At 35.8% G+C, this 25,926-nt stretch overlaps 1 protein-coding gene across 1 annotated transcript; it reads left to right on the forward strand.

Annotated features, from left to right (window-relative positions):
• Positions 1-9,267: 9,267 nt before the first annotated feature.
• LOC143633614 (AP2-like ethylene-responsive transcription factor AIL7) lies at positions 9,268-12,445 on the forward strand. Its single transcript, XM_077101879.1, has 8 exons — positions 9,268-9,387; positions 9,470-9,597; positions 9,672-9,754; positions 11,292-11,300; positions 11,377-11,465; positions 11,582-11,655; positions 11,811-11,938; positions 12,024-12,445. The coding sequence occupies exons 1-8, from the start codon at positions 9,268-9,270 to the stop codon at positions 12,443-12,445; spliced, it is 1,053 nt and encodes a 350-aa protein (XP_076957994.1).
• The last annotated feature ends 13,481 nt before the right edge of the window (positions 12,446-25,926 follow it).

Genomic DNA, 25,926 nt, shown 5'->3' on the forward strand with positions numbered 1-25,926 from the left:
TCGAGTCTAGTGGATTCGAACACATTGTAACCGATAATGATATTGTAAGCGATCAATGTAAGCGAATTACATATGTGATCGAGTAGGCCGTGTATGCGACTTGACTCAATAGTAATCGATTTCCCTTGTAAGCGAACTTAGATTGTGATCGAGTCATGTTGTAATCAATGGGATTGTATGCGAGTGTCATGTGAATTTGTATGTCCTTTGTAAGCGATTTCCATGTATGCGACTTAGTGTTTTGTAAGTGACCCTAATGTGATCGAGCTGGGTGTAATCGACTCCCTTGTAATCGAATCAAGGTGTGATCGACTGAAATCCTTGTATACTAACGGGCTAAACGTTATTGACCACGGATTGGTCCACTTATCGTCATTATTTTATTCGTTTTCGATCCTTACACCTCATTATGGTTCGGTATCCACCCGTAAACCTTTCCTTAACCGTTTTCGGCTAAAACTTGACCCATTTATAGCATAAAGCGTGAACCTTTATGGTAAAACGTTCAAAACTAGATTTAGGGTTTCTTTTAAACAAGCCGTTCATGTTTATAAGTTCGTTAAGTCCATTTTGTCACCAAGCTTACTACTTAAGGTTCGTTTATACCCGATCTACTTTATGTTTAAGTTTCAAGGCCAACCTTTCATTAAAACGTAAAATTTAAAGATCAAGAACGTACCTTTTCGTGTGTGTTTAGTCACGGGTAACTCGGTTATGAACTTCAGATCTTGCGTAGCTTGTATAATAAGGATCTAACCAAAACTAAAGTTCGTTTGATCACGTTCTTCCCTCTTCTCTCTCTCGGCCGTTTATGGCAAGTGTATGTGTGTATGTGTTTGAGTGTGTAGAGATTATGGAAAGATGGAATGAGGATTTAGGGTTTTAAGGTGGTTTAAGGGGATATTTATATCCTCTTGAGCTCATGGACCTAAGGCTCATCCCATTCTTTATTCCATCTTTAATTATCCAACTCCACACTTCTTTATGTATTTAATATTAATTAAATATTAACACACGATTCGAATCATAAACTTCACTTTATTTATTATTATAAATTTAGGATGTTACATAAGCGGATCGGTAGTTCTTTAGGTGTGAGACCCCTAGTTTATTAATATAACTTAAACATAATTGTTAAATATGATTGGGGCTTGATAGGCTGGTGGCTGGGTTTAAGTGTACAACAATATCGGCAATCGCGGTTTTTGCGTTTTTCAGTGCTTAAAAGATAACCTATACGTATTAAAGATCAGTTTCGAATTCTGATTTCATTGCAAAATACTTTTTCAGAGACGAAAAAGGTTTACGTGTGGAGATATTTGATATGTACAAAATTATATATAAATATTATAAGTATTTCCAACACTTTTAAGTTACTTTTTGAGTGTTTTTATTGCATAATTGATCTAATTGGCTCATATTAAAGTTTTAAAGGTTTTACGTGAATGTGGGCTAACACAATACAATTATGCTAAATAATTGTAAATAAGTATTAATAGTTAGGCGGGTAAATAATAAACCGTAATTATAATTATAAATTATCACCTAAATGAGCTTAAATACAAATAAATGTAACTGATTAAGATAGAAGTAATGGAGTTCAAATTTTGTTATAGTTACATCACGTAAATTCAAATGAAAGTTGGTTGTCTTGATTCAAATTTTGATATATGAAATATTATGGCAAAGATCCTAGTTAATGTAACATGGAATAAATTGAGTTTCACTTTTCTAATATTACTACGGGAACCAATCGTAGAACTTGAGGTATTGAAATTATTTTGGTGAAGTATTTGATGGGCTTAAACATTATAAAATTTTGAATGGGCTGAAGAAAATTATATGGAGATGTAGATATCTTTGGACGTGGGCTTGTGAAACACCAACGGAAGATGGAAAAATTGTTTTAAAGGTTTTTCTTGGACCCTAATAAGGGGTTGGACGGATTATTAGAATATAAAAAGAAAAGAAACAAATTAAAGAATGAGGTGCCACCCCTTGGGTCGGCGGAGTTCGTAAAACAAAAGGGGGGAAAAGGTTAGCAGCCTAGCACCTCAAGCCAGCAAGCAGACACCTCAAAATTCACGGTTAAAAATAAACGAGCAAGCAGGCAGGAGAATTAATTTAAGCTACCAGGCACAGAGCTCAATTAATTTAAGCTCACATGCTAGTAGCTCAATCATATTAATATCTGTTTTTCGATGAACCGTAATAATTATTTTATCCTTGTTTCATCAATTATTATGGTTGGCTAAACCTGTTATACTGTATGGGTTTGGAGGAATACTTTTTAGACTTGTTCTATTTTTAGTTTTGGATTATTATTAATTGATTCAAAAAAAACTTGTAAGTTCCCTTTTCGTCGTTGATCGATAGGAGATCTGCACAAAGTCTACGAGTGCGGAATCCTCCTAGACTCGTTTATGATGTTGGAGACGAATAACCCGATTATACACAAACATACACACAAATGGGATAAACAGATCTGCAGATCTCTTAATATAATAATTAAAACACATTACATACCGAAAGAGAAAACATATTATGGCCGACCCGATGTGAGCTCTACCTTAGGTCTGCCCACGAGAATTCGCGTATCTGTTTTTTTTTTAAAAAAAAAAACAAATTAACGGTTGCACAATATTCTTTTTTTCTACACACTTAACCCTAAACATGACACACACACACACACACACATATATATATATATATATATAAAAACATCTTCATGGGCTTGGGCCTCAAGGTGAAGTTGTTCTAACTTCACATATGGCGAAGTTGGCTCCCTCCACAACTTCGCCCCAGTTGGTCGGAATTGCATAGCAACGGTCACAAAATGCACCAACAGACTCCCCCTTGACCGTTGCTCTCAATTCTAACAAATGCTAAAGATCACCTGTTACAAAACATGCACTAACACAATGTAAAGTAAATAACTGTGGCTCCTTTCTATTTGGTAACAACCAAAATACTCAGAGAATGATGCCCTATTCTGCTAGAACAATGCTAAAGTAGTTAGGGGTGCGTATGATCATACTTATTGAGGCTCAACAACAACATATAAAAACCAATTTTTAAACAAACAAAGACAAGATGTGAGGGAAAAACTGAGTACCTGAAAATAATCACAACTCAGCGTTGCGACCTTTAAAATCATCAAACTTTTCTTGATTTCCTTTAACCTTTCTTTCGAACAATTAAATCTTTAAAATCTAAAGAAGAAGAGAGTCAACTTTGTGCCTTCACTCTCTTCTTCTTGATTTCAACCTTTCTTTTGGAAAAAAAAATGATGGTTTTCAAATTTTCCATGATAAATTATAATTACATATAAGTTTTGATCCAAAATCAAAAAATATCAAATTGGCACTCGAATACCGATTCACATAATCAAATCTTTCAATAATTCCAAACCATAACCTACAAAATTGAAAAGCACACAAAATGGTGAAATGTAAATTGTTGAACCTCGTCTCTACTTGCTTTTGTTGACTATTTCGGTTAAACGATTTCATGCCCACATAAGTCAGTTCCAAACCTTTGGCCACTGCGGCAACGCCCAATCAATTGATTAATCGATTTCACACCCAAACGACTTCAATTGCTTGCCTCTGTTTTGTGCCGAACGTCACAGCCAATGGGTTTCACAAATTCACGCACGGCAACGCACAATTGAAACTTCGTTTGTTATACATGAACATCGACAGAACATAAATCAAATGTTAGAGTTAGATTTTAAGCTTAAGGTTTGTTTTTTTGTTTTTTTTATTTGGGCTTGGGATTGGTTTTATGGCCTAGGTTTTATTTCTTAGCTTTTCAAGGGTGGGCCAAACTTAAATAATCTAGATAGGCCGGACTCAAATAATCTAGTTGGACCGAACTCAATACATATACTATTTTTTTTATTTTTCCAAGAAAAAGTACGCTACCAAAAACCTAATGGGTTCGCGGCCCCATCCAGCCCAAAAGAAGATCCGCCCTTGCCGATTTGTGCAAGGTTTAACGCCCTCAAACAGCTCACAATGACCCGCCTAACCAATCATCAAAAGAACTTTTTTGGGTTGAAATAGGTTGACCTAATGAGTCCGGAAATTGAGCCAAATAAACTTAAAACTTCATTAATTTCTAGAGCAAGCTAACGAGTTATAATTTTATTTATAGAAAGTGCTTTTTCCCATTATTGTAATATTTACAAATATAATAAGGATTTTAATTTTACAGTTGACCTTTTGATTCAATAGTATTAGGGTGAAGGTTAAGGCTTGAGATCTTAATATTTTAAGTTTGTAACCTGACTCTACGCCAGGGGGGGAGGGGGGTCCACAGAGATGGGTTTCCTTTTTGATGGTGTTTCTAGTTGAGTCAAACTTGTAGTGTCAAAATTAGTTTGTTTGATTGACATCTCATCTCAGATAACTCATCGAGATATTGTGGGTGGTTCTAAACGCATTGTTAAATAAAATAAATGTGAAGGTCGTGTGAGTTATTATAAATGTTTTTAAACAATGAATTGGCGTAACCGATGTGTGAAATGAAGTGCAAAGGCAATTAAGTAAGTAGGTAACGATGAAAGAGGGTGCACGTGCGACCACCCCCGGCCGGTCATCGAGGAAGAAAGAGCCCTTGAACGTGGCTTCTAGTCAAAGGTCAAAAGCTACATCTTTTTATTTATTTTCCAAATGCTCCAAATCATATTAAACAAAACTAACTCTATAATTGTTCTTTTATAATCATTTAATAAGGCTATACTCCAAATTGACTAGCGGATAGGAAAGAATACTGACGATGTTCTTTTTGGCTCAGCTAATGTTGTGGTTATGTTGTTGGTGTACCCAATTTGTGAAGACGATATTGAGTCGGCAGAACATTTGCTCATTTCATGCCACTTTGTTCAATCAATTTGGATTGTTGTGTCTCGTTGTTGTAATGTACCGTCCATATTCTACTATATAACGGTGACTTGTTGGAGTTGTATAAATATTCTCTACTACCGAATTGGAGGGAGAAGAGATTTCATGCGGTATTCATGACAACAATTTTGTGTATTTGGAAAGTGAGGAACGTCGTGGTGTTTGAAAGGAAATCGGCTTGCATACGTATAGCGTGATTGGTGAAATAAAAGCACTGAGTTTTTTTCAATTAAAGAATAAATCAAGGGACTGAGCTTGACATGGGAGAGCTGGTGGGCGTTTAATTTCAATCAAGAAAGGTTGTAATCAATGTTGTAAAAATCGCTAGTAGCTAATCGGACGGTAGGGTGGGGACTAACGATTAATCGGATTGGACTTTAATTAATTTTTAGTTTTATATATACACGCACACATTCTCATATGTAATTTCCAGTTTTATGCATTCACAAATACATTTTGGCCGGAATTTGGGTAAACTCTTGCTGGAAACCCCTGATTTTGGCTGGAATCTTGCCGGAAACCGCTGATTTTGGCCGGAATCTCGCCGAAAACCGTTGATTTTGGCCAGAACTTCATCAGAAAAAGCCGATTAAGTCCGATTAATCCTTATTTGTGCAGATTTGAGCATTGACCTATTAATTGGCCGATTGGCCCAACATTAATCAGTGAAATGGGAACTAGCGATTAACCGGAGATTAATCGGCGCCTAATCGGGATTTTTGCAACAGTGGTTATAATAGGGTGGTTGTAGTTTCGATGTTTGTGTAGTTGTAATGGTAGCCTATTGATACTAATGTTTTCAGCTGGATATAATAAAATATTTTGTTGGTCATTCAAAAAAAACTAATTAGCATCTTTGTAATGTGGGAGAAACCAAATGCCTTGAATTTGATAAGGATACTAAGGCGTTTTCATCTAGCTTCTGGTATCAAACTCAATTTGGCTAAAAGTAGCATTTTCGGTACTTGTGTGGATGGTAATGAATTGCAAAACATGGCGTGTATATTCGAATGTAAAGTTGGGACTTTTCCTTTTAAGCATATCTGGGTGTTAGTCAAGGCCAATATGTATTTGATCATATCTTGGAAGCCAATAACTGATATATGTCCAAAATCGATTGTCCGTCTAGAAAGCTAAGAATCTGTCATTTGGTGGTCAAGTAACGATGATTAAATTGATGTGAATTCATTACCTATGTACTAAATAAATATGGCACCTTAGGGTTTGGTTCGCTTAGAGACGCAAATATATGCTTGCTAAATTGTGATGGATATTTAAAAGGGGAAAACGTAAGCTTTGGAGGAATGCTATTTGGTCATTGCATCACCATTCCAGATCATGGAGTTCGTTTCCGACTAAGGTAATGCATTCGGGGCCTTGGAGACAAATCTTTAAGATTTTAATTGATTTGGGTATGTGCGGCATTACCTATGGGCTTGAGAATTAGTCATGCACAGGTTTTGGACATATGTTTGGCTTGATTTTGAGCCACTTAATTATATATTTCCAAATCTATTCTCATTTGAAAAATCCAAACATTGTTATGCGGTAGAGCGACTATTATCGCATGATTTTGGTGTGAGGTGTTAAAGCTAGTCATGATCTCCGGTATCGGTTCCCGAACTGACTGAACAGGCTTGCCTGATGAAGATAAGTAGGCTAATATCCTTTTCTTTTGGTGAAGGACTGGTAGACTTGGAGCCTTGATGATACATGCATTTTCTTTATAAAAAAAAAATAAAAGTCGATTGCAAATTTCTTTTATGGCAATTTATCAAGCTATGTGATTGAGTGGAGTAATTGGGTGACGAATAAAGTATGAGCCCTTTTACTAACTACATGCTTACTTGGCATGATATGCCTCTTTTATATTATCTTTTCACGTCTCTCATAACTTGGGCTAGCTGTGAGAAGGGGCGGGGATGACGACTATCCCAGATCCAATCACTTAGATTGGCCTAATTTTTTTAAAAAAATATATATATATTTTATTATATGTAATTTTTTTTGATCAATTTTTTTATTGATTAATTTATATATAACACAAACTGAGTTACATCTGGATAATAGGTAAGCGAGCAACAAGCTAGATGCGCCGCTATCTCCTTTTAAATCGCAAAGCTTATTCTACTAAATATAAAATACTTGATGAAAGAAACAACAAAGCCTTAGTTTAGTATCTAATTTCCAATTCATTTAAACTCATATTAAAAAAGCAATTACAGACAAATTATAATCAACTGGAAGTTGGTCTAGTGGTAAGATGCATGTCCTTTTAAAGTAGAGACTTGAGTTTGATTCTTATTTGGATCAGTTAGAGCTTTAATCCCGGATTCAAACCCGACAGTGGGTGAGGGTTTACGGATTTCATCCAGTTACGCACATCAGGGGGTAGGAGTCGACCTTAACATAGTCTGAAAGAGTGGATTTACACGTGGGATCTCTACCGTTAAATAAATAAATAAATATAAAAAAATTGTTAGTCATGTATTAAAAGACGTTCGATGAGTAAAAAGTAAGTATTTAGTTTATAATTATTTATATTTGTGGTTTAAAATATTTAAATTTCCAAGAAGAAAAGGAGAAAAAGTGTTATGTGGCATGAAAGACAAATGTGCGAATTATATGAAAGCGGTGTGAGTCAACAAAAAACACACGACGATTTTCGGCCGGATATGTCGCCACCTTGTTCCATACACATTGTCTCACTCCTTACCTCTACTTGTAATTAAATATCTTATTATCGTATATCCACTACCAAACAAAGTTCACTTAGATATTCTTATTCACTATTTTATATAATTAAAGTTTCATAGTATTCCAAACAACCCCAAACCCCAACAACACCACCCCCACCCCCAACCATTGTTTTTTTAAACATTATTTATGTAAGACGTGCGGGTGCTCAAATGAAGAGCTCGTACTCAAGGATAGAATATGACATTAGGAAGTTGCCTCGTGGAGAGTCTGTGTGTGATAGTCGTGTCGGGCATGGTATGAGAGAGAGATATGTTAAGACTGAAAAATAACATTTATGTGATTTGTTTATTATTGTGAATAGCTTAATACGTTCTTGTTGACTCATTTTAATGTATCCCTTGTCCCAATGAGAACAAGAAAAATTAATATATTATTCTCATTACTAAAAAAATATGATTTAACATTTACCAAAGTTAAAAGCTTGACTTAGCTCTCGTATTTATCATGGGCCTTCCGGTATGGTATTGGCTCGGTTGTTTTCGTCTACGATGGATTTTTGAGGAGGATCTGAAGCATCAAATAATTAGAAACAGTTGAAATCCCGACACATAAAAACTCTTTTAAATCCTCACATAAAAACTCTAAAATAAAAGGACGTTGTTAAAAAGATAGTTTCTACATTTGTTCTAGATCAAGGAGGTGATTTGATATACCAAAATAATATTTGGTAACTTCCTTTTAAGTAATTTGGTACAAACAAATTATAATAATAATTATGCGTATATATAATTGATAACTTTGGGGTCGTTAAGCTCTTATTGAGCCAAGTGGCGGCACTAAAGTGCACCACATAATTTTGTTTTATTTTTCAAATTTGATAATTAAATGGTTATTCATATCAACTCACTAATGAAATGCTCGGGATGGATAACTTTAGGTTTTTACTGACTCCGAGTTTTACTAACCTTTTTATTTACTTCTGGTATCGTAACTGGCCGAATTTGCGTCGACTCACCGTTGCAAAGCCCGGGAATAATTAGGTTTTACCAACATCCTAGTTTTACCGACTCATTGTTGCAGCGCCCGATATCGACAGTATTCAAGTTTTACCGACCGATCAAATATCATTTTTAATATTTAATGTTTTTTATCTTAATCAACCAGACCCACAGTAATGCACAAGCGAAACGTTCCACAAACATATTCGACCTACCCCAATGCGATATCGAACGTGTGAAAAAAACTAATTTAACATATATATGGACGCTTCCTTTTGATAGGGAAACAAATTTGATTTAATTATTATATGTATTAATTGTTGGTACGTATACGTGCAAATTCGAAATTATTAAACAATTATTATTATTATTATATGGTTAGGAGTCGGTGAGAAGGAAGAATACATAGATAGATATTGAGAAGTGTGTTAAAATTTCCTCCCACTGAATTTACGGCGGTTGGGTTGGGCCATAAAACCTGCTTTTATCGCCCCCACTATACTATACTACACCCCCGTTAACCCTACAGACACCTTCCTTCCTTTTAAATCTGCTGCTGCAGCCTGTTTTAACCTCCTATTAATAATATTTTCTTTTCCCCTTACTTAAAAATGCTGCTGCCCTTCCTTTTTAATTAACTTACTCTTCACTTACTCTTACAAATGGCGAATAATAATAATAATAAGTGGCTTTCGTTTTCTTTGTCTCCAATGGAGATGTTCACCTCGTCGTCCTCTACCCACCCGCACCCCTTCTTCGACCAGTTTTACAGTACTACTGGAGTCAAAGACGGAAGCTTCCATACCCACCAACAAGCAGCTCCCAAGCTAGAGGACTTTCTCTCCGCACCATTCCGTTGAGAAGGTCACGCAAGTGGCGACTGCTGGTGGTGGTGGTCAGAAGAATAATAATAATAATAATAATAATAATAATAATAAGATTGCTGCTGATACTTTTGGGCAGAGGACTTCGATTTACAGAGGGGTTACTAGGTATTATTAATTAATTTATTCTTTTTTTTTTATTTTTTTATAAATAATAATAAATACTGGCTTAATTTGTGCAGACATAGGTGGACGGGAAGATACCAAGCGCATCTTTGGGATAATAGCTGTAGGAGAGAGGGCCAGGCAAGGAAAGGACGTCAAGGTACAATTTACCTCTCTCTTTTTAATTCATTCATATAATATTATTATTACATATTTATTGATCAATCTTAATTATAATACTCCAGTATATAAGAATCTACTTAATTAACACTATTTCATATGTAACCAGCAAGAGAGATGAATATTGGCTTGTGTTAGTATAAACCGGTTGTAGCGTTACCCCTAATTACAAAATTAAGAGACTTGTTTGCTAAAGAAAATGTGATCTGAAATTCGTGAAATTAGGAGAGTTGTTTATTAAAAAAATGTAATTGGAAATTCGTTATCACAGTTAAATTGATTACTATATATATGTTTTCATATATCACAAAAAAAGTCAGTCTATCAACCTGATTTGGTATATTAAAGTAACTAAAAGTTACTAAACTAATTTTTGTATGCTAACATTGGAAAACTTGTCTTAAATGCTAGTTATTAGTGATTTTCTTAAATAATTCGTATTATTCTTGAAAAAAGCTATTCAATGTAAGAAGTTTGAATGTATGTTGATTTTTCTATGGTATTAACCATTGAAGTAGTAAATAAAAATAATATTTATAGAGTATTTAAAATAGATTTTGCAAAAGTGAAGTGAAAGGGGTTCTTCAAATGAATGAAATGAGTGTGTAGTTGTTGTCATGTCTTTTTGCCCAAAATGGAAGGAATATGTCCACAAGATTTACATAAAATCCTGTTTGGTAAATTTGTTTCTTTTTTCAACTCTACAAACTACGTAGGTAGGTCTGCATTTCAGTGTAGTTTTTTTTCATCACTACATGCTTTCACTTTCTTTTTTTCATCTCATATGTTTGACCAAGTCAAACTCTCATTTCTAATTTCAAACCATTATTTTTTTAAAAATTTTATTACCTGATATGGATAAAACAGGCTGACATAAATAGACCTGTTTCATCTATTTAGTGATACTTATTTTTTTAAAGTTAAATTAAAGATGCGTAGTAATCAATTTTTTAACTCTCTCAGTTTGGTTACATAGTTCTACAATGCATTGAATTTCATTTAATATTCCAAATCATGATGAATATACCCTCACTTTTTGTAATTACAAAAATTAAACTTGCTTCCTTTTCATTCTAGAAAGTGTTAAAAGTAAAATGTTGCTTTAGTTCCTTTTATTCACACAACATTTTTTGATATAAAAGAAATTGAGTAGCTCTTTGGTGTCATGTAAAATAGTTACAATATTTGAGTGACCTTAATGAACAAGGTTGAATAAATACTCTCTTATACCTATTTCTATTATAAATTATGTGTCACTATACCATATAAACCATACTAAAACCACTTAATAATTTTACTTCTATGTTAATTGAATTTAACCGCGTACTTGATCATATCATAAATGTATGTACGTGTAGAAATGAGTGCTTCCATTTCTTTTAACTTTTGCTTTATCAGAAAGTGTTTTGGTGATCAAATCATGGACCACTCTTTGCATAACCTAACGTTTGTTTCTTTTTTGCATGGAAATGACTAATTGCTGCTACTACCAATATTATTATTATTATTATCTGCAGTGTACTTAGGTGAGTTGACGCGACATTATTCCTGTTAATTGTTCTTTTTTAGATAATCGATTATAACGGTGTTAAGGATTACCAGGCGGTTATGACAAGGAGGACAAGGCGGCACGAGCCTATGATTTGGCGGCTCTTAAGTACTGGGGACCGACTGCCACCACAAACTTCCCGGTAAATTAAGAATACTTTTTTTTTTCTTCTCTTGGTTTCATTTTATTGAATTAAGCGGTTTTTCATTGTTTTAAGATGATGAGATTATAACTTCTTATAAGTTTATTTTGAATTAGGTTGCAAGCTATGCAAAAGAACTTGAAGACATGAAAGACTCAACAAAGCAAGAATTCATTGCATCACTAAGAAGGTTTGTTTTTTGAACCTTTTTGTTACACTCGCAGTTTTAAAATCTGCAGGTAGACTTAGATTACAAATACTCGTCACAACGTACTGTGAACGCCTCAAGATTAACCTTTTTTCTATACATAAAAATTTCTAACTTTTTTCCCCCATAATTTTCAGAAAAAGTAGCGGTTTCTCAAGGGGAGCATCAATCTACCGAGGTGTGACAAGGCATCATCAACAAGGTCGTTGGCAAGCACGGATAGGCCGCGTAGCTGGAAACAAAGACTTATATCTCGGAACATTCGGTATATTTACAGCTTTGTGTAATCGTAACCATAAAATGCAAAACACGCTTATTAATCGCGTTTAACATAAATAATAATGCTGCAGCCACGGAAGAGGAAGTGGCCGAAGCATACGACATCGCAGCAATAAAATTCCGGGGCGTTAACGCGGTCACAAACTTCGAGATGAAATGGTACGACGTTCAAGCCATTTCCAACAGCTCCCTTCCAATCAGCGGCTCCAGTAAGCGCCTGAAAATCTCGCTCGAAAGCGAACCAAAACCGCTCCAAATCACCAACCACCACCAGCCGCCACAATACACTGGCGGCAGCATCAGTTTTGCCAACATTTCACCTGTTTCTGCAGCGCCTTACGCAATGGTGTTTGATCCGAACTCAGCACTGCCATACGATCAACAGAACTTCTTCCAGCACCTCCAGCCGAACCACCACGGTGGGAACCAGATGGCGTTGCTGCTGCCGCCAGCTTCGGGGGAGTTCTTCCAGTGGGCAGACCAACCATATTAACATATGATGACCAACTAAGTAGCTTAGCACCATAAACATTAATTAATGCTAATTTTGGAACGTACTCTTTAAAGCTGACCATTGCTGACCGGTTTAGCCTAGCTAGGTGATCTTGATCAACTTACCTTAGTATTAATCATATTAGTATGGGCTGGGTATAATGATTCTCTTGGATTTTATTTTTGTGTTTTTCCCTTTTTGAGGTTGGACTAGTATTGTCAACTGGTGTAATTTGGAATGCTAGTTATGGACGTTTTTATATTTTTATAAACTAGTGCGTATAAAATGTTAACCGCTTTAATACTAAATTTTGCTATAAAGGCACTTGCAATTTGATAATTTTTATTATTATGAGTCCACACCCACCCCTTGTTATCAAGTTATTATCTTGAAAATAAATCAATCCTATGACCATAAACAAATCAATCTGAAAGCATGTACCTAACGGTATAAGAAAGCTAGTTATTTTTTCGGCTGAGGATGTCTCCGCATATGTGTTTGTGGTTTTCAGGTCCCAGTCGTGGAAATTGCAGGACCACATCCTGCGAAACGCTGGTGTTATGGGGGTAGATCCTGACTACTCTTTTGCACTTGGCAATATTGGAACAACTCTCTCGGACCTTGATCTAGGCGGTTTTACAGATAAGGAGACCGCCCCCAAGTAACCTCAACAAACCTTGGCGAGTGCTCTTTATGGTAAACACGTACATGATTTGGAGGAGCGATTCGATATGACCCCGAGAAAAAAGACAGTTTTAGCTTGTCACAAGGGGGCTCATGCCCAGGATTTTTTGACTGCTGTGCCCATTGAAGATCTTGGCAACGGATGTCGACAGTTGAATATAGAGTCATCCTTAAATACCGGCTTATGATTCCTCTTTTTCCTCCAGATGAATCATGCCTCATTTGTAAAAATGCTTGTTTGGATAGATTTGGTGAGCATGCCCTCCACTGTAAGAAATTTTCGGGATTCAAGTATCGCCATGACTGGGTTAAAGATGTCTTTTGGGATGTGCTTAGGCATGCCGGGATCTCAGCCAAGAAAGAGGCACCTGTTAACTTTTAAACTGATCCTCGAGAGGGAAGATCTACCCTGCGTCCTGCGGACGTTCTTGTGTTTGGCTGGGCAGTGGGTAAGCATGTGTGTGTTGACCTCACTGGGGTGTCCCCGTTTGTGGGGCTAAGAGACAGTGGCTTCGTACCGGGACAGGCAGTTTTGAGAGCGGAATCTAGGAAGGTTGCTAAGCATGAGGCAGAGTGTTTGGAGAATGAGCACGTGTTCATTCCATTTGCCTTTGACACATTTGGATCCCTAGCTCCCGAGGCGGTTCGCTTCTTGGAGCGGGTGCAGAAGGTGGTCCACAGTGACTCGCAGAGCCCGAGGAACCAAGGATTTATATTTAGTAGAATAGGTTTTGTGATTCAAAAGGGGATAGCGGCGCAGCTTGTTGCTCGCTTACCCATTATCCAAATGTAGCTCGGTTTGTGTTATATATAATAACTTTTATAAAAAAAAGGAAAAAAATCAACCATACGAAACGTATGTTAGACTATACGAGTCGGATGCCTTAGCCACAATCTTAAATCTTCCCCGCCCTGGGATTCTAGTAACATGTTTTTATGAACTATATATACCTATCAAAACATTTGGAAAGGATATATTCCCACAATTCTTAACACTCTTTGTAAAAAAAATGAAATAAATTTTTCTAAACCGCATTGTTAAATCCTCTTTAAATATATGTATATACTTTTGAAGAAAAGGTTGTGGAATCCGATGAATCTTTCGCCATTGTTTTGTGAAATCCCGTGAAATTTTCGCTACTGAACATGTATACACTTTCAATTTAGGTATATTGGTTTTTATTAATCCCAACTATTATCTTTTGGTCGCTGCCGGTGTCAACTAACGAATTGGCTCCTGACGGTCCCAACTTTTAACATATTTGTTCCCAATAGTCCGCGACTAACAGAATTCTAACGCCGTTAGTTGCATGTTGCCAGAAAAACATTTTTGGCCGGAATACTCACATTTTTTTGAAAAAACTCAACATTTTTGTCCCAAACATCTTTGTAACTTTGTATCCGACCTCTAGGATCATTCTAGTAAAAGCCTCAATTATTGAGGTCGCCGGAACCCTATAACCATCGTCGGAATCGGTTGGTGGTGCTTGTGGTGGTTGGTTGATGGTGAGTCAATTGTTAGCGGTGGCAGTGTTTAGGTGATGTTTTTTAGGAAAAAAATGTGATTTCTTTGGCCAAAAACGTTTTTCCGGCGACCTGCAACTAACGACGTTAGGATTCTGTTAGCCTCGGACCGTTGGGAACAAATACATTAAAAGTTGGGATCGTCAGAAGCCAGTTTGTTAGTTGGGACTGGCAACGACCAAAATATGATATATGGGATTAATAAAAACCAATATACCTTCAATTTATGGTTGTATTACCATTAACAAAAACGAATCTTACTTCAAGTGTTTATATGTCTCAATGACTTGAAGATATGGACGCACAACTAGGGATGAGTTCGGTATTGATCCTGATTTTTCTTAAAACTTGGTACTAGCACATAAAATGCTCGACTCGGTACAGATACCGTAGGCAAGGATTCGATAAATACCGGTACCAATCCTGAAAATTCAGTTAGGCTAAGTTTATGTTTATTGTTGAATAGTTTAGGAGGTGGCATTGTAATTGCATTATATATATACATATATCAACTATCATTAAGCTAATGAAAAGGCAGATTTGAAGTTCAAATTTTCATATCTCCTCAAGTAATTATCTTTTTTTAGTTTTACCATAACAAAGGTATCAGAGTCGTTTGATCTTCCATGGGCGCTCAAACCTTATCCGACAAAGAGTTCAATGAGTGCGTATGAAAGAAGATTGACGCAAGCTACGATTGAACCCTTCTATCTATGATGCAATCTCAAGAGGTCTCCATGAATTGTCTTTTGACTATCATGGCCTATTCTGAAAGCACCGCCGCTCCTCGATTTCTTTCACCACCACCGGTGCCCTCTACACTCAAACCAACTTCTGGTATTGTTCAAGACTCAACCCCAAACAACCTCCTCACCCGTACCATAACCAACCCCGAAACAGGCATCCTCAATGGTGTAACTGTAACACCCAAAAAATTTAAATAATTCGATACTGTATTCTATATGTGGAAAAGTAGGTCCCAAAAATTCTTGTTGACATCCTCAACATACTAGATTTATTTATTTTGAATTCAACACTTTATCCTTACATGCATTACATTTACATAAGCAAACAACACTTGACCAAAGAGAGCTTTTACAAAATTATAAAGAATAAAGTCAAATTTCAAGATGTGTGTTGCGTCCCGAGCGCTTGATCTTCAACCTTCCCATTCTACTTGAAAGTGTCACCTAAAGTATAATTAGTATACAGGTTTGCATATAATTACAATATATCAAATTCCAAACTAAAATGTGAAAATCCTAATCATTGGCCAATCTCCTTACAACCCAGTGTACCCAAGTTCCGTTTTTCCGAGTTTCCAACTGGCTCATTCAAATATCGGGCTTCCCGAACCTGCTTCTAATCAATGTAATCACAATCAAGGATGAAAACATTTAATTTAAAGTTTAGCATCATCTCCATTTACGAATACAAATTTAATTCAACCATAACAAACTGATTAAAATAACATTTAGTCATACTATCTACAAGCGGGTCAAACATCTTTTAATTATATTTACTACAAAATGCACCCAGGTTCTATATAAACCCGAGTTATACCATTTTAATCCTACACGTCACATACATATTCTTTTAAATCATCATAATTAAGAAATCATGATTAGCACATTATTATAACTACATCTCCAACCTCATTACAAGTCCCTAAACTAATACTACTTACTCATGTGGTATCAAGAACACATTTCTATCATCAATAACAACTTATCATTTAACTCAAGCGAATCAAAGACCTATCATGACTGATGTACCACTTGGTTTACCACTAACATGTTATAAATACACACATGCCTATCCATAACTTGAATTACATTCTCACGACTAACCAATTTAACAGTGATTACTATATCTAGTAAATTACTTGCGATAAAAGCCAATAATAACTTTATACTTTAGATAAAGTGTAAGAATCACTTACCTTGTTTTGAGAATCCTTAGAATATATTGATTGTTTGCTCAGACCCATTGACCTCCAATTTTCAACATACATAGCAACTTTCAAGTCAAGACATAACGTTTAAATGTATAATATATCTCACATGAACTCATAATACTTCCAACATATTTATCACAACAATTTCGTACAAGTACAAGGCTCAACATTTTTAAACTCTGTATAATTAATTTGTCACACCCCATCTACGTCCTAGGCGTGCGACCCAAATGTTGGTATCGTTTTTGTAAAAAAATCAGAGTTACGGTTTTGTATGGAAATATAGCGTGGATTAAAATATTATATTTACATAATCAAAACATGGGATTTAAAAATACCCGTTAATGTTTACAAAAGATTATTTGTTTATCAAACCACCATTTACATATTTTAAAGTTTAACAAAAAGATCCAAGCCATCAGATCATCTACCATCAACTTCGATTCTTCAAGTGGCTAGCCTTCGTTACCTGTAAAACAATTTGAAAATATGTCAGCAACACATGCTAGTGAATAAGCTAACGCATAAAATATTTTATTTACTTAATTACCCATCGAGACATAACTTAGGTCCGGCCCATCATGGCTTAGGAATAATTAAGTTAAAAACAAAGCACAATTATAAACTAAGCTCTACTCGAAACCGCTCAGCAAACACCACAGCGTTCGATATTACTTAGATATAGTATACACATGATTACCCTCTCTCGGGCGTAACTTAGGTCCGGCCCATCGTAGCGGAGGCTTATAACCAGATGTGGCGCGGTGTGCCCACCGACTTACCACATATGTAAGGATACAAACAAACGTACACGACAGCCTGAGGGCCAGCGATTACTTTTGTTTATAATGTTTTAGAGATACGTAATTTCATGAATTCATTTATTTGACTCGATTAAACAAGTTTATAAAGTTGGGCGTATTCACCTTTTCAAATGACAGCTTCACTTCACTGATCGGTCTTTCTTGTTATCTCAGACCTATAGTACGAGTATAACCTTTTGTTAATACCAGATCTTTAATCTAGCTTAAGACCTTTAGTCTCTTTTGTATAATCTTTACCTCGATTATATTTTCTTTATGAACCTATAGTTCAAAATGCTTTTCTTTCTTTTACAAGTTTAAAACCATTAGTTTTTACTTGTTTATTTTTCTTAATCAAACTAGAAACGCGACATGGGTAGTGATGGTAATTGATACGTGTAATTGTTATACAGTTAGTCGTGCACAGCTAAAGAAAGGAATAACCGTAAACGGTGAACGTAACCGCATTCAGGTGAGTTTCTATCCCCATTCCTTGTTATGTTCTTGTTATGTTTTCGGGGTTGTGTGCATACTCGATGTAATTAGTTAATACACTTATCTTATGTGGTAAGTGTATGCCATATATGTTTATGTGAAAGATATGAATGATTGCTTGTCGGTACATGAACGATCTTCGGATATTGCATGTATTGTCAGGTTATAATTAAATATATGAATGTTATATATAATGTATGGATGATATAGGTATGTTCTGAACAGATATAAAGGTATGTTAAGGTACATAAGAAATGGACCGAGCCCTAATAATACTCGCGGCAGAAAAGCGACCGAACCCTAATAATATTCGAGGCATAAAAGGGACCGAGCCCTAGTAATACTCGAGGTAGAAAGGGACCAGACCCTAATAATACTCGAGGTAGAAAGGGACCGAGCCCTAATAATACTCGAGATATAAAGGGACGGACCCTAATAATATTCGAGGTAGAAAAGGTGTCACATTCGTTATTTTTCAAGCCCGAAATTCAACTCTTTTGAATTTTTATTAATATTAAACGGACGTTTTTTTATGTATTAAAACCAATAAGTTATTGGTTTGGTTGGTCATTGATCATTTATTTAAATTACACCACTCGTAAATGTTTCTTTATTTAATAAAATATTAGGACTATCTAATTTATGTATTTTCACCTTCATAGTTTAACATATCTAACTTTTAAATAATAGACATAAGTCAAGGACCAGTTATGCCAACTTACCAAACACAATTCAATATATGTTTATGTGTGATTATTGCATGCTCTATGATAATGCTCTATGTGCTTAATTGTTTATTTTATGTTTGGTGGTTGGTATCTCATCCTCATCTATCCTCATCTAGTATGATCATACATTTACCCAAGTACATTGATTTCGTATCAATAAGAGGGGTCCACATCTATTTAGTTGCTTACATTTTCATAAGAATTGTAATACTTATCATTTACATATGAATTGTGATATATATATATATATATGTATATATCAACTAAAACTTATGTACTCTCACCAACATTCGTGTTGACAAACTTTATTTTTATACATGCTACAGGTACAAGTAATTTACAATGTTCAAGATCGAAGAAATTAGTTTTACCTTAGGATATTATTCAAAATACAAAACATGATGTAATGGTTGTTTATTATTGAATTTGTGTACTTGTTAATGTTAATGAACTTAAATAATTATTGTCTTTTGAGCTACTGTCCAATCAATACGTTACTCCCCGGCATGTTCCGCCGCCTTTGGTCGGGGTGTGACAGATTGGTATCAAAGCCGAAGGCTATAAGATAGGTGGTTAGATATAACGGCCTATTAGCATGCTTAGGGTCCCAATACGTGATATGCCTTTACGTGTTTGCACCCTGAATTATATTATTGATTGCAGTAGCTTAAAATACTATTTGATGATTTAATATTATTCTTGTTCACAAAATCACACACTTAATCCGAGGCTATGCCTCACTCTCAAAATTGTTTTCAAAACTCTAGGACGATTTTTAATCGGGAAATTCCTTAAGAAATCCCACATTTTTGCTCCCCTCTCCTTGAGGATGATTAGTGGGACGGATATGTAGTAACTGTTAGAGGGACACACTTGTTTACCGAACCCTTGACACCAAGGCTTGCGAGCCTAAGTAAGTGCAATGCGCATAAATTTCAACCAACCACGAGACCTGGTTGCCTTCCTGGAGTGTTCTGTAAGGGTGTGAAACTTATTAGGCCAAAGTATATCACACCAAACGTACCCGAATCTGCTACCCTCATTGCGTCAAACGTGGTCATGTGACGATCACACTCTTAAATCAACGATGAGATTTTGTTTAAATTTTTCTATTTTGTTAAGAATGAATATTTTCTCAAATTATCAATTTCATCAATACTTTAAGATAAGGTATTGAAATTTTATTTTGTATTCTAAGTTAAGGTTATTAAAAATCTTATCTTGTATTCTCATGAATTTTTCACAAAACTCAAAATTTCACATAGTTATACAATTTTTTTTTCTTTCTTTCCAAAACATAATAAATTATTCACATGTCGTCATTGTAGCATGTCTTCTTCCCGCCTTATTAACCGTGACCGTCGCACCGGCAACTCAGGCCATAGCATGTTAGCCCGCATCGCTAAGGGAATCGTGAAATCCCTCCCAATAATCATCTCTCAAGTCCAAACTGTGAATGCTCCTACATCATCCACAACTCCGAACCCAATTGCTTACCCCTCAAACAATACAAGAGTGCCAACCCGCCCGAATACTTCGGTATCGACGGTGCTACCATTCTTCTCCAATGGTTCGAAGAAATGGAGAGCATATTCCTCTATTGTGAATGTCCTGAGGACAAGAAAACCACTTACGCCTCGAGCATGCTTATGAAGAATGCCCTCAATTGGTGGAACGGTGAGAAGCGCACGCTTGGCGCTGAGGTTGCCATGGCCTTGCCATGGGATGACCTCAAGAAAGTCATGCTCACTAAGTTTTGCCCGAAACATGAGCTTCGGAAGTTGGATGAGGAATTTTAGAATTTGAAACAAGAAAGTGGAAATGACGCCATCTACAACGATCGTTTCCATGAACTAAGCTTTCTCATCCCTCACATGGTCAACTCCCCTTGAACGTGCAATCGATAAGTACATCTCGGGTTTGCCTATGCAAATCCAAGATTCCGTCCTAAGTCGTGACCCTCAAACCCTCCATGATGCCATCACCTTAGCCGGTACCCTCACCGAAAACCACATTAAGGCCGGGACCTTGACTCGGACAAATTCCACGAAGCCCAATGATAAGCCTGCATCCGAGCCCACCAAAGTACCCAAGCCCGAATCTCCCAAACCTGAGCCTTCTAAGCCTGAATGCTTCAAGCACAACAACGAATCTCCCCACTACCGCAACAATAAAAGAAAGTCCAATTCCCAAAACTATGTCTTGGCCCAATCGCAAACCCAACCCACCAAGAAGCCCTACACGGGACCCCACCCATTATGTGATACATGTAACTTTCACCATTCGCCTAACCTCAAGTGTCGACAATGCACCCATTGCAATCGATTTGTTCACCTCTTTACCACATGTCATGAACGCAACCAACTTTTGATGCAACCATTTACCTCACCACTTACCCAACCCCAAACTTTACCCTATGCTCAACCGTTTACTCAATCACCCTCAACTATTAGAGCTTGCTACAATTATGGAGACCCTAACCATTATCGCAATGCATGCCCAAGACTCGCACACATGAACAAAATTCAATCCTACCCAACCCAAACCGCTCAATATCAAGCTTACCAAGCCCAAGTAAATCAACTTCAACCAATCCAAGCTCAACCCATCCAAGCAATTCAAACCCAACCCATTCAACCAATTCACGTCAACCAAACCCCAATCAACCAATCAACCTCAAGTGACCAAGCTACTCAAGGACAAGTGTGTTACATCAACGGTTTCCAAGTCTAAGCCTAACCCTTTACGAAGACATGCTACGCAAAAAACGTTTCTTTTATTTACTTCTTTTCATTTAAATCTATTGTATTAACTTCATTAAATCTCCAGTTTTGTCATGAATGAGAATTATGGTTATTTATAATGGTATTCAATCTCTCATTTATTCATAACTTGTCGACTATTGCACTATTTATTTATACAAATTTTATCATCATGATTTAAGTGGTCTATGACTGGTTGTTTACCGGGACTATGTACATCGCTATGCGCATGGTTATCTAATAGCACCTTATTTGTATAATGAACTATCTATGACCGATTCCTGCAAACGTTTTGGAAATTGGGAATATGAACATGTGTTGTACATAGTTATCTAATAGGAGTCACATGTACAAATTTTATTTCAATATTTAATACATGGCTACCCAAACCTTCCAAACTCACCACATTCTCATGGTACTCTTATCTCATCCCGTCTATTTTATAATCTTGATTTCAACCCTCAATTATTATTATATTCGTAAGTCATGTGATCTACATCGTATGTGTAAGTTACTTATATAATCTTCCTCTATTTATTTAATTTTGTGGTTATCACTTTCAATGGTTAACTTCAACATTTTCGTTAATTTTTACTTCATTTATTTATTGTTATTCTCAAGATTATTTACTGTTATTTATGATCATTAAATTTCCCATATGTTTATATATGTTCATTGCTCTTGATCAAATGATTATATTTAAATATAAAAAAGGAGTTTTCTTTTACCCAAGTTTTCAAACCCGCACAACGGGACGAACCATGTTCATCATGCGACGATCTAAATAATTATGAGTGCACACATAATTAGCGAAATCCTCGCATGGAACTTATGGTGAATACGGTTGTGTGTCATAACTCAGAACCGAGGGTGATATTGGGTAACGATACAAATGTCTATGTGATAAGGGTATGGTGGATACGCCGCCGGTACATCCTATATATAAATATCCTTATCATATTTTCCATTTGTAGTGTTATTCGGGTCATTCGAAGGTCCACGTTATATTTAAAAAAAAATCATTTCCTTCTTAGACTCTTACTTTCTTTCTTTATGTTATGTTTTTCTTTAATTTCGAGACGAAATTTCTAAAAAGTTGTAAATACTGTAACATTCGTTATTTTTCAAGCCCGAAATTCGACTCGTTTGAATTTTTATTAATATTAAACGGACGTTTTTTTATGTATTAAAACCAATAAGTTATTCGTTTGGTTGGTCATTGATCATTTATTTAAATTACACCACTCGTAAATGTTTCATTTATTTAATAAAATATTAGGACTATCTAATTTATGTATTTTCCCTTCATAGTTTAACATATCTAACTTTTAAATAATAGCCATAAGTCAGGGACCAGTTATGCCAACTTACCAAACCCATCTTCTTTGTAACACCCCGTAACCGCAGCGGAAACGTAAACGAGATGAAACAGACACCTCTGATATCAACCACATTGTTTATAAAGAAAACTGAATACATTAATATACTTCAAATTACATTATCTCGTATTTCATTACCGTCAAGGTGATACACACATCATACAATACGATACATAATTCTATTTATTATAATGTATCCTAACATCCCGCACGCAAATCTTACACACATCAAACACTTAGCACGTAAGAAATCACTTCATCTTAATTGTACCTGAAAAGCATGTGAGAAAACGGGTCAACTACGAATAGTTGGTGAGTTTCACAATTCGAGTAAACCATGATAAATCAATATCAAAATATAATATTATCGATGTAATTATGCTGAGCCCACAAGTGAAACCTCTGACTATCCACACACAACCCCGTGGCATACTCTGCCCACGAACCTGCCCCAAACCGCTATGTCTAACATTACATAGCAAAATATATATAACAACAAAATAGACATGTGCAAATGGCTGGGAAACATCAGCAAATCCATGCCGGACCAGTTGGGTTTGTCAGACCAATAGTACTATCCACACTCTACCGGCTTTCAGCTAATCACTCGTGTTGCGGGGCCTTACAATGTTAGCAACTCAGACAATTACTATCTTAGTACATTTCCGTACGATTCTTTTACAATAAAATATATATAAATACACGCAAATCCATGCATTCAGTATGTACTTAAACATTTCAGTAGTAACATGCTTCCGCCCAGGGAAAATATTTAAAAACAATTCGGAAAAATGGGCTCGTGAAACTCACCTTAGCACATGCAAGCAGGTAACAACAGTCATTATCAGTTAACACGTCCAATCTGTAATATGATCCCTATGATCGTTACTATACAATTACTATTAATATAACTTTAACCGTGTTAACCGGTACATCTGGGGACACTGTTAACCCAGTACTGTAACCGTTCCGGGGGCAATGTTAACCCAGAAACACTTCTCCGGACTCAGATTGTGATATCGTTTAGAGTTCACTAGTCAAAATCACTATTAGTCGTTTTTCCCGTTTTGCGTGCCTAGCACGGTTATCCGTTTTTACGTTTCAAAAATGAGTTTGGTCACACACGACCCGAAAATAGTTGTTGACTGATAATTTAATTAAAGTTGTGAATTTAGAGCTCGGTTTAGACGCCCCGATAGGCAGCGGGACCCGTTTCCGTCTTTAGTGCACCGGAAACTGTTAAATCGTTTAAAATTACCCAAATCATCCGAATTATTTCGGATGATTTATTTTTACTTGTTTAACTCAGTTATATGAAAATAGTTCATTTTTAAGGTTTTTATACACCGGTCAGCTCGTTTAGGCAAACTTTACCGGTTTACGCGTTTTAAACTTTAAAAGTTTGATAATTAGCACAAATAATTATCCGGTTAATCTCGGATCTTGAAATTTTGCACAAATCACTTTTTGACAGTGGGAAATTTTATAAAAATATTTCCAGAATTAATTTTTATATTTAAAATTTATTTATCTATTTTTAAACACCATTTAAACACTAAATATGTCGTAAATACCAAACGGCCTTAGAAAAATCCCAAATTTTTCCTGGATGTCCCCTGCCATCCACATAATCCCCTGTAATTTTTCCAGAACCAAAATCTCTTTTTACATGCCATTTTCACTAAAACCGAGCTAGAAAACCCTAGAACTCGTTTAACCGAAAAGCCTACTTAGACTTCTCCAACTGACCTAAAATTTTGTGTGTGACTTTTAATGTTATAAAAAGCTTATCTGCAATTTTTCAGAATTTTTCATGATATTTGACTATTTTTCACCATTTTTAGCCAAAACCGAGCATTAAATTCACCAAATATTCATCCTTTATCCAAAAATTACCAAATTTTCACAGAACTCATATTTTCATGTATTTAACACCTCTGTAAAATTTCATGACCTAACTCTAAACCATCCACAATCTGTCCAAAAATCCATAACCGAACATAAACCGAATATACCTTTTGTTTTCCGTCACTACAAGCTAAACACTCGTCTTTCCGCCTTATTACCACTAATACAGAACCTACAACCAACATACCACAATACCAAGCAACTTACACTCACGATCAAGCCTCTTACACTATAGTTTCGGTTATTGTTTCAAAACTAAAGTTTAAACCGTAAAAATTCGTTTTTGGTTCGTTTAACTCCTTTCTTGGACCAAGATCCCTTGTATAACCCGTATACATCACTTGATCATGCAAGAATCAGTTTTCATCTTTGAAACCTCATTTTCTTGCAAACAAACTCAAGAAACGAAGATGAACACGTAATTAACTCGGTTTTTACCTTGATCTTCTTGCTACAACTCGGGTTTTAGTTCATAATTGGAGAGAAAGTGGAAGAACTTGAATGTGTTGTTAAAAAAAATAACAAGGAAAAGGGTGTTACCCCTTTAATCCCGATCGGAATGAGGGGGGAGTGGGGTGGGGCCCACTTCTCCATTCTTGGCCACATGTTTGGATTTCAGGAATCCGGATAATGTTTTGGATAATCTGGTTCAGTTCGTTTTTCGGTTAAATGTTTAATTTAGCTTAAAACGAGGCTAAAACGGTCGTTTTTCGGCTTAAAAATGAAATTTATATAAAACCAATTTAAAAACTTTAAAAACTTAAACCATGACATTTATTAACTTAAAACATCATATTATTAATAATTGTGCAACTTTTTCGGCTTGATCGATCGTCTCTTGCTTGGTTTGGTATTAAAGGTTTCGTTTAATGTACCGACGTACCATTAAATCAAAAATTCTTTTTCTGTGCTTTAATTCACTTATCCCGAAGCTTTAATACTTCGTAAAATCACTAAATATTAAAGATATCATCTATAATTGAACCCTCGATTCGTTCGGGTTTCAATAACTATCGATCGATTAATCGAATATTCAATACGATGAATTATATATTCACGTACAATCAATACAGTGAACCCTGTATTCTCGTATAATTACTATGGTAATTCATGTACCCGACATTAAATATGACGTAACTATTGCCTACCGATTAGGGTATAACTGGTTTCGTCGGAATCGTTACATTCTCCCCCCGTTAAGAAATGTCGTCCTCGAAATTTTACACGCACACCACCCCCTT

This window comes from Bidens hawaiensis, unplaced genomic scaffold, assembly GCF_021521415.1.
Source record: "Bidens hawaiensis isolate Kalapana, Puna unplaced genomic scaffold, B.hawaiensis_p1.1 tig00006807_1, whole genome shotgun sequence".
Taxonomy (NCBI): Eukaryota; Viridiplantae; Streptophyta; class Magnoliopsida; order Asterales; family Asteraceae; genus Bidens; species Bidens hawaiensis.

Coding starts and splice junctions, on each gene's coding strand:
- LOC143633614 (XM_077101879.1), top strand. CDS start 9,268: ATGGCGAATAATAATAATAATAAGTGGCTTTCGTTTTCTTTGTCTCCA. Junction 11,656..11,810: donor TTCATTGCATCACTAAGAAG/GTTTGTTTTTTG, acceptor CATAATTTTCAG/AAAAAGTAGCGGTTTCTCAA. Junction 11,939..12,023: donor CTTATATCTCGGAACATTCG/GTATATTTACAG, acceptor ATAATGCTGCAG/CCACGGAAGAGGAAGTGGCC.